This window comes from Convolutriloba macropyga, chromosome 15 (genome assembly GCF_964194025.1).
Source record: "Convolutriloba macropyga chromosome 15, txConMacr16.3, whole genome shotgun sequence".
Lineage (NCBI taxonomy): Eukaryota > Metazoa > Xenacoelomorpha > Acoela > Convolutidae > Convolutriloba > Convolutriloba macropyga.
Genome location: NC_134482.1, coordinates 40,303,391 through 40,316,369, shown reverse-complemented (window position 1 = coordinate 40,316,369; position 12,979 = coordinate 40,303,391). Strand labels below are relative to the sequence as shown.

Below are 12,979 nucleotides of genomic sequence, written 5' to 3'. Positions count from 1 at the left end.
CAGATTGTTTTAGCAACAGATTCAAATTCTGAAAGAGCGCAGTTCAAATCACTCAAAAAAAGACAAGGGTGAAAAAGTCACTCGAGAAGTGCAATCGAAAGAATGTTCTAGTACAAACGGTCAGGCAAAAATTTTGCATAAAACACACGTTTACAATGATTGCTTTAAACTTTGTTCGAGAGCAATTAAACATAAACAGGGCCGCAATAATAGCCGACTGAGATGACGTTGCTATTCAAATTAAACACTTTGTACTTACCACTTTTCAGATCAGATCCCAATTCGAATTCATGTCCCAATTGCACTCCGTCCCAATCGCTAACAAGTCTTACAGCTGATGGACCACTGTCACCATTACCACCGAAATCTGACCCCATAGGCATGATCGGCGACACACAAATAGGCGAGTATTCCATTTCCGCCATTGACGAACATCGACTTCTGTTTAGCACGTTTTGGATATCTACGTTTTCACTTTCTGGATTTTCGCCCAGAATTCCCTCTTCGTCCTCGCTATCTAATCTTAGTCGGGACTTCGTGAATGACTGACGTTTGCTTTTCAATTTGCGTGAACGACAGGGACTGGAGCTTGATGGGATCTTATTCTAAAAATTGAAGCCAAAAAGTTGTTCAAATAATTGAGAATCGTCAGAAATGTATCTGCAACTACTTAGAACTAATCTGCAAATTTATAGCCAAGTACTCTCTTTAAATGTCTAAAACTGTCCAACTGTTTTCTAATACCACAGAGTAAGAAAGAACTTTTTAGAAAGAACTTCGCAGTAAGTGCTTGCAGAGAAAACCCAAGTCGACCTTTCCGCCAATAACCAGTTAAGCCAATTATTCAAGAGGCAAAATTAATTTGCGGGGAAAACTCAAATTAAAAAGCGACTTGTGCAGAGTTCTGAACACTTCGAAAACAATAATTCTCGATTTGAGACACTCACCGATAATGGATGACTTTTGCGATCTCCAGTTTGTTCCACGTCATTTTGCCATTGATTCAGATAGTCACCTTAACAGCGAATCATATTATAGCACATCTCAATCATATTCTGGCAAGATTGTCATAAAAAATGACATTTAATTGTTAGAAAAAAAACAGCACAGAAACTCATTTTAGATGACTAAAATAGCACCAGAATGGATAGAGTAGATTCAGCAGTGTAGGCTGACCAATTAACTGATGGTTTTCAGATAACTAAAATACTTAAATGGTTTTCATTCGAGACCATCTGTCGTTTTAAAGGAGAGTTTTGCTAGTAAAGCTCTGTTAACGGACACGAAAACCACGCAAGTCTGTAAGTAAGTTGGAATGTTGATTTTCAACGTGACGAGTTATAAATGGATAAAAAAGCCCGGTAGACTAGAGTCAAACATAAATAATGAGTGTCCGATAGTGGTCTACCTCATTGGCCTAAGTATATGTTAGGATATAGTTCTGGGAAGTCTAAGCAAATTAGAGCTCAGAGTCAAGCGCGGCTGACCGAGGTTACGCTCGAATTGCCGAGCGATTCGCAGAACTATTTTCTTACTTACTTAGACCCATCTTAGCAGATTATTGAGGAGTATTGGACATATAATTGAGACAATTGAGTTAAACATGCTAAAAAGAAAAACGAACACATAATCTTTCTTGTTTGCTCCAGAGTCTTGAGCACTGTTTTAACAAAATTGAGCAGAATTTTCCAGGAACTTTGCTCGGTATTTTGTTGTTCGACACCTCGAAATTTTACGTCAAAGGAAAAAGATTTAATAATTGGGAGTTGCGCAATCGTTTTTAGAATTCAAAAACTCAATTTAAATTTAATCCACTATAGGAAGAAATAGCTAGCATATTGTCAGAAAAGTGCCGCAACAGCTTCCTAGATCTGCAGTCTCCAAAATCAGATAGAAAAGAATCAGACCGGAAGAAGGATTTTTACATTCTTAGATCTTATATTTAAGAATAAATTGTACTTATTGCTGCTTCTATTAGCTGGTCTCAGATGACCTTCAATTAAAGTGAAAAATAACTCGCTTGACCTTATCTCTTTGAATTAAAGCAAATATAAGTCAATTTCAGTGCGAGGAAGTCAATTTTGAGAGTGAAAAACTTAATCACGCGAATGAACAAAAACACTCGCTCCATTAAGAGTAAAAAATAACTTCCCGCAATTTAGTTGAAATTGCATGAACGAATGAACAAAAAGCCGATTTGATAAACTTGTGATGTCATATGGTCGTCACAAAAATCTTGACGAAACAAGAATACATAGGACAAGTCCTGACATAATTCAATGAATTTTCATTGACTAAAGAAAAACTAGACCTACTACGGACTATGAGTGAATTGGGAAACCCATTTCCAAAAAATCGTATAAAAAATAAAAAAACTGAAAATCAACAAAAAACCACTAGCGAGAAAGAGAAATTTTGTTTAAAAAAACTAGGCCTAGAATGAACTATGAATGGATTGAAAGTTTACAAAAAAAACTCCTATCCAAAAAATCGAAAAACCAGTTAAAATCAAAGTTAAATTGCCGCATGTAAACAACAAACCACTAGCAAGAAAGCGAATTTTTGTTCAAACACCGTTTTCTGACTACTTTAATATTAGAGTAATTTACTTTAAAATTTCACGCCGAAAATCATGACTCTAATTTGACTTCAAAAATCATGAAAATATGTGAACAGATCTTCAAAGACAGCGCCCCAATACAATTCAAATTCTTTGAATTGTAAAAAAAGCCCCAAGAGAACGCCAATAATAGCCTCAGCTATCGCTTCGCGGCTATTAAAAACAAGATTTTACAACTCTTTCCTCAATAATTCTTTTTAACTTAAATTCCTTTAAGTTACCAGATATGTCAAATTAACGGCTATTAATTGATACTCGTCGACTTGAAATACAATAGAGTTGTAGCCAAAAAACGCTTTATATTTTTTCGAGAAAATGCGGCACCGTTATGAAAAAACTGTTGCCTTAATTTATAGTCCTCCCAATCTCAATTTTTTCATCGAAGTCATACGTAGAGGCTTTGCGGCCAAAATCAACTGAACAAAACACTAGGGTGACTGACACAAAGTAGATTCGTAGAATGTCTTTGTTATTCAAAGATTTTACGAATCGTTAAAAGCAATACAAAATAGATTGTCTTCTTCGAGACAGTGTGGTTATGCGACATCCAGCGCACATAATTTTTCTTGTCTCTTCAGTACCAAAAAACCACACGTGTTTATACTCCCCTTTTCAGGGCTTCGAAGAAAAAAGTGGTTAAAAAAATACTTAAAATTGAAAAGAAATTACAGGAATGAATAACGGTTAAACTACTTTTTGCATGAGGGAAGAAAAACCTTTTCGACTGTTAAAATGTCATTAAAGAAATAAACAAGGTAATTTCAACAGTTGAATTCTGAAAAAAAATTAAAAACATGGGAATTTTTCTGATACAAATTATTAATCCCTTTGCAAAAACAGTAAGATTTTAACTTAAGTCCCAGTTGTTATATACAATCAAAAAAGCTCCAAAAAAGGAGAAAATGCACGTTGAATACAGCAATTCGACTACTCTGTACTATGAAACGCGAAAAAAGTATAAGCAAACAATACAGCAAAACAAAACGAAAGAAGTCAATTAACGCTCAATTTCTCCCAACTTTTGCAAATTTTTAAGGTAATAAGGTTTGAAAGTTTTAATCTACAACTATTTACTGCAATTTGAAATCTTTTCTGACGTAAAATTAAGACAGAAACCTTTTCCTGGAATTAATATTTTTCCTGAACTAATAGTAACCAAAAACAAGTAATTATGAAAGTAATGACTTGCATTACAATCAAATCTTTATATATATAAAAGGAAAGTATTTAGATGCCTTAATTAAAATTAAGTTCTCTTTAAAAACTGAAGTTGATAGCTCAGCTACACGGATGAATTGAATAAATATGACCTTGTCTAGCTTAGCTCTAATAGGAGTTTACTGTATTTCAACAAATTTTTTTACGTGATCATTTCTTTTTATCAACGTTAGCTAATATTTAAAATAAACATTTCCTGAGGTTATAGATTATTCTGTTCGCTGTGAAGCAGCAATTATAAATTGAGCGAAATCCAATCGAAAAGTGAGTTATTGTTATTAGACACATGTGGAAACGTATACAGCTTTATCGATGACATAAAATAACAGAAACCTAATAACTTTGGACAGATTTCTCTCGAACGACAGGCGGGTCAATTTAATTCAGGGGCTGTAACCTAGAAAATTTTCTAATGGGTGCACAAAAATTCCGACTAGGGAGAGATTTGAACTTCAAGAGTGATCAATAGAAGCATTAACCACTCATTATCAGGCCATTGCAGTTATCTATCTTACAATCATTTTTATTTTGGCTCTAAACTTTATATTGGAATACAATCATTCTTACTTGAGAACTCAACGAATGTTCTAGAACAAACGCGCACAAAGTCACGCAAAAATTTTGCATTAAAAAGACACGACGTAAATAACCAATCCTCCTTGCTCAATTTTTGCACAAATAGAACCTTAAACTTTTTAATTAAAAATATGAAACCAAGCGGAAAATTTGAACAAAACGCGCACGTGGCTTCTCGAGATTTACAAGAAATGATTTAGCAACAGTACAAGCAAAACTCGCCGCTAATACTGACGCTTATTATGCTATCTGTTTATTAATACCACCTTTTGATTGGTTTTGGCGAACAGTTGACGGAATAGAAAGAAATATTGCTCGCAGAATTTCAAAACTAATGGATACAATAATCAATTGGGTCTAAATAAGGAGACAGTTTACCGTTCTCACCTAAAAGTTGCTCCAAGTCGACATCAATTGGAAATGAAAGAGCAGTTTGAGTTTGTCTGTCTTCCTTGTTGTTCTCCAAAGTGTTATCTTGTCTCCATTCTAACACACCCTCTTTTCCCACTTCGTAGTCATCGTCATACTCTCCATCTAAAATTATATTTAGTAGTTCGAAAGATCAAATCTCACCCGCGGCACCATTAGGAATCCGCAAATAGGGACATAACCGATTAACGTCGGGCGAACTGCTCTCAAACGAGCGATTGGCTCTAGGAACAGCCCTTCACACCATAAAACTATCTCCTCAACAGTTTTACTGAATCACATACTTAGACTAGTAAGGCGTACGGCTCAGAGAGCTGATCAGCCAATTAATTCCCTCCGTTTGAGAGCAATTGATAATATTAACAGCTTCTTTTTCACCCATGAACAGACTATTTGTTCTAACCTTTGTAAACATGGCCGACTAACGTCGGAGCGAATTGCTCTCGAACGACCGGCGAGCTTCGTCAGAAGCTAGCTACGGTTTAGTAAGGCTAACTTTAGCTTAATTGAAGGGGTGTGAGATGAAGGGGTGTGAGGCTTCACACCATAAGTATAAGTTTCCAAAACAGTTTCTGTGAATCGCATACTTTAACATTAGTGAGCTGAAAGGCTCTAAGAGAACTTAATGCCCGCTGGGCGCTACCTGTTTATCCCGTTTTGAGGACGAAAGGTCAAATGTGTCAGACAAAAAATTGGTCAAGCAAAAATTCGCATTAAAAATACCAACAGGACTAATATAATTGCTACAAACTTCGTTTGAGAGCAATTAAACATATTTACACTTAATATTAGTGTTAGTATAAGAAAGTAGCGATAATCTCAATGGTTTCACACCTGCAGACAATTATATTTATCCAGAATTAAATCTAACCAGAATCTGAAGCGTCCAGATTTCTTTCCTGATAAACATAGGGCGAGAACTCGCTGATGACACTACTGGTTGAGATCGGACTGATTGGAACCTCCTGGAAGAATCTATCAATACTCGTTTGACTCTTGTTGTCCAGGTCATGGTCCGGTTTCATTCTGCTCTGTCTTCTAACTTGTCTCTCATCAATCTCTATCGTGTTAACTGTGGTAGCCAGAGTGTAGGGCGATAGTAACGAGTTAGCAGCTGGATTTCCCGAGGAGCTCTAAAATATTATTATTTTAAAACATTCACGTGCACATTTGAAAATGCTGAAAGTCTGCAAAGCCAGAAGTTCCTACTTAGCCAGAACTTCTCTTCCGTTGACTATCGTCATTTCAAAACGTGCACGTTTCGTGTTTTAAGCATGGTTACGTCACTTCGAAATTCTGGCATTACATAACGAATTGCTACGCGAGTTCTCGGTTACTTCACGCGGAGTCACGTAACCTAAACTTGAAACACTCGCCTGCAAGCTTTAAAAGTGGAATGCCGGGTTCCAGAATGCAAGATTCTAAAACTTGCAATTTTCGTATTTCAAGCCACGTTACTTGATTGTGCTAAAGCCACCATTCTGGCTTAATTCTCAAACAATTATACTTTCATCGGTCGTTGCCTGAATTTCTGTTATTTCATCAGTGTCACGTAATTTATGCAACCACCATTTGAATTCAATTTGAGCTGTTTTCTCATTACATGCCTAAAAACTCATTATAAATAGCAGACTAGACATTACAGCATTTCTTGAGAGTTAATAAATCTCTGGTAAATTGAGACATATCCTATTACTTTGATTTCAAGTTCGGCAATAAGTGTTTAGCTAAAAAAAACGTTTTGAACTGATCAGGAAATATCCAGTAGAAGCTAGCCATTTAAGCTTCAGTTAACATTTCAGTAGACAAATTTACTCCCAGTTATAAAATAATCATAATTATTAATCTTACAAAAGTGAAGGACTGCTCCGACGAGATAATTAACATAGACGAATTATATTAGTTTAAGTTCGTTAAGTTTATCTCATTCGAGGACCGACATTTTTAGCAGACACAGATGAATGCCATGGAATACAAACTTTTGATATCAAAAAATCTTGAATTATTTCCACATAAGATCTAAGATGCAATTTTTGAGGACCCGACAGGTTGAAAGGAATTTACATTTATATCGAAATCTGCTCTGTAGTAGCTCGATGGAGAAACTTTTTCTGAGGGTAGCATGTCAGATTTCGAAGGCATCAAACAATTAGATCCATATGTTAAGATAAGAGAACTCTTATATAGAGCTTGTTTTACAGTAACCGTCGGATTTTATTTTTAATTCGGTAAAAATTATTAGCTTCACTAATTCGCAGTTCTACATTCTTCCAGAAGAAGCTATCATTCATAGTGCTTCCAAAGTCCTCCACAATTCTCGATTGTTCCAATGCCATTGACCCAAGATCGGAATTAGTCTCTGCTTCATGTTAAACTTTTGTAATGACAATTTGATAAATTGAAGCTTTGTTGAGATCTAAACTCGGTACACTCAAATTTTGTAACACGAAAAAGTTGTTGAAATGTCTGTACAAAAGACCGTAGTCTCCCTTTTTCGTGAAAAAAGTATTTAACGAATAACTTTCTCTGTACTAGCTCACCATCATGATAATCAAATTCCTCATTGACACTTTCAATATTACTATTACAATTATTATCATGGCTTCGTGGATATGCCACTGGGGTATGAGCCCAGTATTTAGGTTCCTGCGTTAGCACGAGTTTTCGCAGATAAAAATGAAAATCAAGGGGTGGGTGGCGCATAAACGGCAAAAATCCTAGAGCTGTTTTACTAAGTATAACACTTGTTTCTTTGACAAAAAACGAATGGCAAAACCTGAACCCCCTGGATGAAATGCGATACTTTGGAGCTCTATGATGAGGTAAAAGCTATAAACTTTAATCTGTCAAATGGGTAAGAGATGGATTCAGCTCTTCGCCAAATCAATAATCTGACGGTGAAAGTAAAATCTGAAACGCCATTAAGCTTCTATCAGTTGAATCGAAAGGAGGAATACTATCTTTAAAAGATACAATAGGAAATGAAAATGTTCTAGAAATCTTTAACGAAAAACATCCGGAAGCATGAGAATTGAATGAACACAATTTGGTCCTGCACATCTCTTCAACCTCGCCTTACAAACCTATCATCATTGATAAAATCAACAGTCAAGTTGATCAAACGAGCAGCTTTTCGAACGCATGGAAGTGATGGCCCTTCTGTCCTTGAAGCCGACGAGTGGGGACGACTCTTTAAAGCCTTTGGGCAAGCATCAGTAAACCTTCGCGAATGCGTTGCCAGGCCCGTGCGCAGAGTCGCTACTGCACCGTATAATGCTTGTAGACTTCCTTTCGATAAATGTTCAGGCGTCACACCTATAAGTGTTTGTGAAGCTCTTAGGCGCGTTATAGGGAATGCAATAGTGGACTGTCTGTCCGCTGATCTAATGCTCCTTAGCAAAAAATAAGCAGCCTTGAATGGGACGAAAATGCGGAAGCAAACCTGCCATACACGAATTGAGAAAGTTTCACACGACAAGAAACAAGCTATACTTCTAACTGATGCGAAAAATGAATTCGAAAATCTGAATAGAAAACTAGCTCTTGGGGAAATCCAGAGAACTTGCCCCTACATCTTCAACGCCAAATATAACTCATATGCCCTACCCAGCTCCCTGTTCGTGAATGGAACAAAATTGTTGTCGAAGGAGGGCACTACTCAAGGTGATCCAATGGCAATGGTGATGTATGAAATTGGCACCCTGCCATTAAAAGAGCAGTTATCGGAAGAATGAGTTATGCAAAAATTGTCTGCTGACGATGTTAATGCAACAGGCTCCATCTCATCGTTTCGTGCACTTTTTGAAAATCTAAATAAACATGGCCCCTCATTTGGTTACCTTGTAAACGCTCCGAAATGCTAGCTGATTACAAGCTCACATCTGAAAGAATAAGCGATGAACTGTTTCAAGACACTAAAGATGAAATCAACGATGGGACACGTGTTTTAGGCTCGGTTCTCGGCTCAGATGAGGCATGCTCAAACTATGTCCACCCATGGGAAACGAAATATCTGACGAATTTTGCAAAACATCACCATAGAATGCATATTCTTGTTTCACAAAAGGAGTTCAAAACAAATTATCGGTCCTATGTGAACCAACACCAACAACCTCGCCTTTTCTTGATAAGGTAGAATCTCAAATATCCGAATAACTTACCATGCATTACTGGAAATCATCTGACCACCGAACATAGACAACTTATTTCATTACCCCTGTGCTTGGGAGGCTTGAATTTTCAACTGCCTATTGATTTCTGTAGCGGTCATCCGTGCTCAATCCAAATGTCAGACTACCTGAACAAGGATGGTCTGAGTGCAATTAAAGGAGGGCAGCAAGAGTTCACAGAGAGCAAAATCGAACAAAAAATCTGGAAAAAGCGTCTGAATCTCAGAAACAACTTCTAACACTAGCTTCTCAAAAAGATTCGTATTGGCTTAACGCTCTTCCGCTTAGATCATTTTCATCTAAGAAAACAAGAGGTGATGGTTTATGTCTGAGATATGGATGAAACATTAAAAATGTAACCTCAAATGTGCCTGCGATAAAACTTTCTCCGTGACACATGCACTTCGTTGCGCATTGGCTATATACATTTGCGTAGCGATCATTACAGAGACACTGTTGCCAGTCTCTTAGACGATATATGGCCTCATCTACAGCCGCTCAAAGGCGAGATGTTCTCGAATAAAAAACACCACTGATGATGATGATGCAAGACTTGACATCAAAGCCACATGTCTATGGGAGAACTCCTTTGTCCGAATATGTTTTTCGATGTTAAGATCTTTAACCCCTGGCAAAATCTCCGAAAATCTTGCCAGATGCTTACAAGTATAATGAGTCAGTAAAAAAAAGCAAAATACGAACAACGCTTGATTGACGTAGAGCATAGCACATTTAACCCGCAAGTTTTTTTCCTTCACTGGCAGCGTGGTACCTACAGCTAGAAGAGCTCAGAAGGTCAGCTAAAAGCGCAAGAAACAGTAATAGTAGTAGAGAATTCGGGTATATTTTCCGGGGCTTCAATTTGTGCCCTTTGTCAGTCCAGTTTCAGTTGTCAAGTTTTTTCCAATTGTTACAATTGTCACATCTGCAAATTATACGCCAAGAGCATTTGTTTGTTAGGCTGAATTGAGTTGTGAAAAAGTGCCAGTATGCTTTTGTGATAGTGTATTTGTTTAATTTGCCTCCAAATTTTTGAATATTTCTATTTACAACGTTCTACAGTTATTTCGTTCGGTGGAAGAAGTTTTCATCGGATTTGACTAGTGGGTTATTTTCAATTTTCAGTTCACCTTTACAGTAATGCCTTGTCCTCTCGTCTTCCAGGGTTTTAAAATTTAACGGAATGTCAAATTCATTACGTATAATAGCTGATGTCATTTCCGAACAAGATCAGTTGCACTCTTCTTCGAAGCTGCTTCCTCTGCTTCAGAGGATGTCGGTCGTTGCGAAAAAAGAGGAAACAACGGAAAATTTTGTCATTGTTCATGAGGGACGGCTGAACAGTTTCTAATGTTTTTTTCTTCTTAAGCTTACGCTCAAGTTTTGAATGACCCCCACTCATTTTTTGATAGTTCTGTATTAACCTATATTCTTTCTTTGCATTGGACAAATACTTGAGCGTAAGTATTTTATGTTTCTCTTCATATTACGTATATATATTGTAATTTACATTTTTTATTTCTTCCTGTGTTCCTGGGAATTGGCTTCCAAGCATCATGCTTTACCCATACATACTAAAAATACAGAAAGAGCGTTTACTTACATTTGCTTCTATTGGTCCCCCACCGCCAAAAGAAGGAGAGAAAACTGAGTGGCGCAACCTGTCAGGTAGATCCTCATCGAAAGGATTCACGACATCGCATTCTGATGCAGAAGTTCTACTTGATGACGGCGGCGTTGAAGTAGTGTATCGCGATCCAGATGGACATGGGGATGTAAAACTATTGATTGGAGCACAGTCATCTGCCATGCTCTAACTGAAATCCACGCTACCATGATGAATAAAAGTCAACTAAGACCTTCGGCCATTTTAGGGGTATTTTATAGGTATTTTATATAAAGGTGGGCAAGCACAATATTAAATTCCTCGTTGTGAAAAGAGTTTGAATAGTAGTACAAGACTTAAATTCCAACAAGAGGTATGCATAGTAATAAAGAAAGACACGACAGTACATTTACACAGCAAAAAGAGTATGTTACGATTTGCAGTTTACACAGCGACATTTAAGAAAATATGTACACAGCTGAAGGTAGCTGAAAGAAAATATTTTGCCTCTAAGAAAACTATCCAAATTCTAAAAAAGTATTAAACGCTGTCTTTAAGACAATGACGTTGATAGCAAACAACCACCAACATTTACTGGGATTACTTCACATAAAGTTTCAATCAACTGAACAAGTGCACATGGCAAATAGTGTGCAAATGTGGAACATGTAACAACTGGAAAAAAGATAAACTGAAATAGACGGATACACACTTGGATTAACAACCCACGGGCGAAAGCCCGAAGCTTGTACTACTACTACTAAGTAGCTGGCGGCGTGGATAGTTCGACTAACGGAAACAGTTGTCAGTTTTAAGATATCACGCTTTTTTTAGTCAGCTGGAAGTGTGATAATTTGTGATAGTCGGCTGTCTCCAGTAAATTTTAGATTTTGGATTAATTATAAATTGAAGACAAAAAACATCACTCATTGCAAGATACAGATAACTCATGAATAATTTCTTTTCACGCGGCTCCTACTTTGTTAACTTCTCAGTACAAAGTGACCAAATCCAAACTACCTCATGCTTCGTACTTAACATTTGTCTTTGCATGATTCCTTTTTGCATAAATCGCTTACATGACTTTCCTTGGAAACCGCCCCTCGTTTGCAGCATTCCCGCTACCATGATGAATAAAAGTCAACTAAGACCTTCCTGCATTTTTACCCTCTTAGTTTCCCAGATTGTGCTGTTTCTGCTAGATTGTAAAAATCGTGAAAGTTAATACGTTAGTTGAGCTTTTCGATCTTTTCGGTTCTTGCCCCCCCCCCCCCCCCCGCCGACTTAAAGTGAATATTATTTTCAGCCCCCAAACATACGTGCCACATTTTTCCATAAAGATTTGCTATGTAACGTAACGTTACGTGCTCTGCAACTAGGGGAGTTTAACGTACTGGGGGGGGGGGGCACAAACGGAAAAGATCCATTTACTATAATAAAAAAAGCTTTCTTATTCGTTAACAATTTCTAAGCTTGTACGTTTTATTTTAACGGTCTCGTAAGAATCTAATCAGAGTTCAGTTTTTTCAGGGACCTCATCTGAAATCAATTAGCAATTGAGAATCCACTTCACATTTCATCAATTTTTTAAATGTGTGTGTGGACTCCATTCACTGATTGGAGGGTTTTGCGGCCACTGCATGGTAGAATTTGAGTACGTCTTCGGGGGTTTGTTTGAATGGTGTCTTCGTTGGGTTGTTGTCCAAAGGTCTCGAATCTTTCCATGTCCCATCGCGGGCATCGGATCAGCCAGTGAAGGCTATTGTCTTCGTCTTCGCCGCAGTGCGGGGATGTGGGTGACTCGTCCCCGCCAAACCTCAGCTTCGTTTGGCGCAGAAAATGAGCTCTTGTTTTGATGGAAGGTTTGTGGTATCCAAAGACGCAATATCCCATTGAATGTTTTCTTCTACTTTAAAGTAGTGAAAAGTGATTATTTAAAAGATTTCCTAAATAATAGTGCTGCCAAAATAACTTTTAGTATAAAAATAATATCATAAAATCTCGTCGGAAATATCAACCTGGCAAAATTAGTAACACATGACGGTTCAAAAACAAGACAGCAGGATCAAAGTGCTTTCGACGAACCAACTAAAACATTTGTGATTTAAAAAAGGATCGTCAATTAAAAACATTTTTAAAAACGTTTTCGAACTCTTGAGTTCAACGTCAGGTTGTAAAGTATACAAAAGTCTAAAATGAAAAGCCAGAAAATATTATGCAAATCACTAAAATCCACTCATTCATGGAAATTAAAAACGAATTTTTACATATCTACAGTCGTATCTACAAAATTCTACATCTCAATATATATTTCTTTTCGATTTGATGTAGCAGATGCATATCGAAATGTTTTTTATTAAA

At 37.0% G+C, this 12,979-nt stretch overlaps 1 protein-coding gene across 2 annotated transcripts in view; it reads right to left on the bottom strand.

Annotated features, from left to right (window-relative positions):
- The window catches only part of LOC142354270 (uncharacterized), a 576,654-nt gene that overhangs the window by 3,949 nt on the left and 559,726 nt on the right, over positions 1-12,979 (bottom strand). For both annotated transcript variants that reach the window (XM_075406531.1, XM_075406532.1), the window contains exons 2-6: positions 10,616-10,831; positions 5,715-5,976; positions 4,802-4,948; positions 948-1,015; positions 260-605 (exon numbers count right to left, since the gene is read on the bottom strand). In XM_075406531.1, coding sequence (XP_075262646.1) covers positions 260-605; positions 948-1,015; positions 4,802-4,948; positions 5,715-5,976; positions 10,616-10,822 — 1,030 coding nt within the window. In that variant the 5' untranslated portion in view covers positions 10,823-10,831. The remainder of the gene's footprint in view (positions 1-259; positions 606-947; positions 1,016-4,801; positions 4,949-5,714; positions 5,977-10,615; positions 10,832-12,979) is intronic.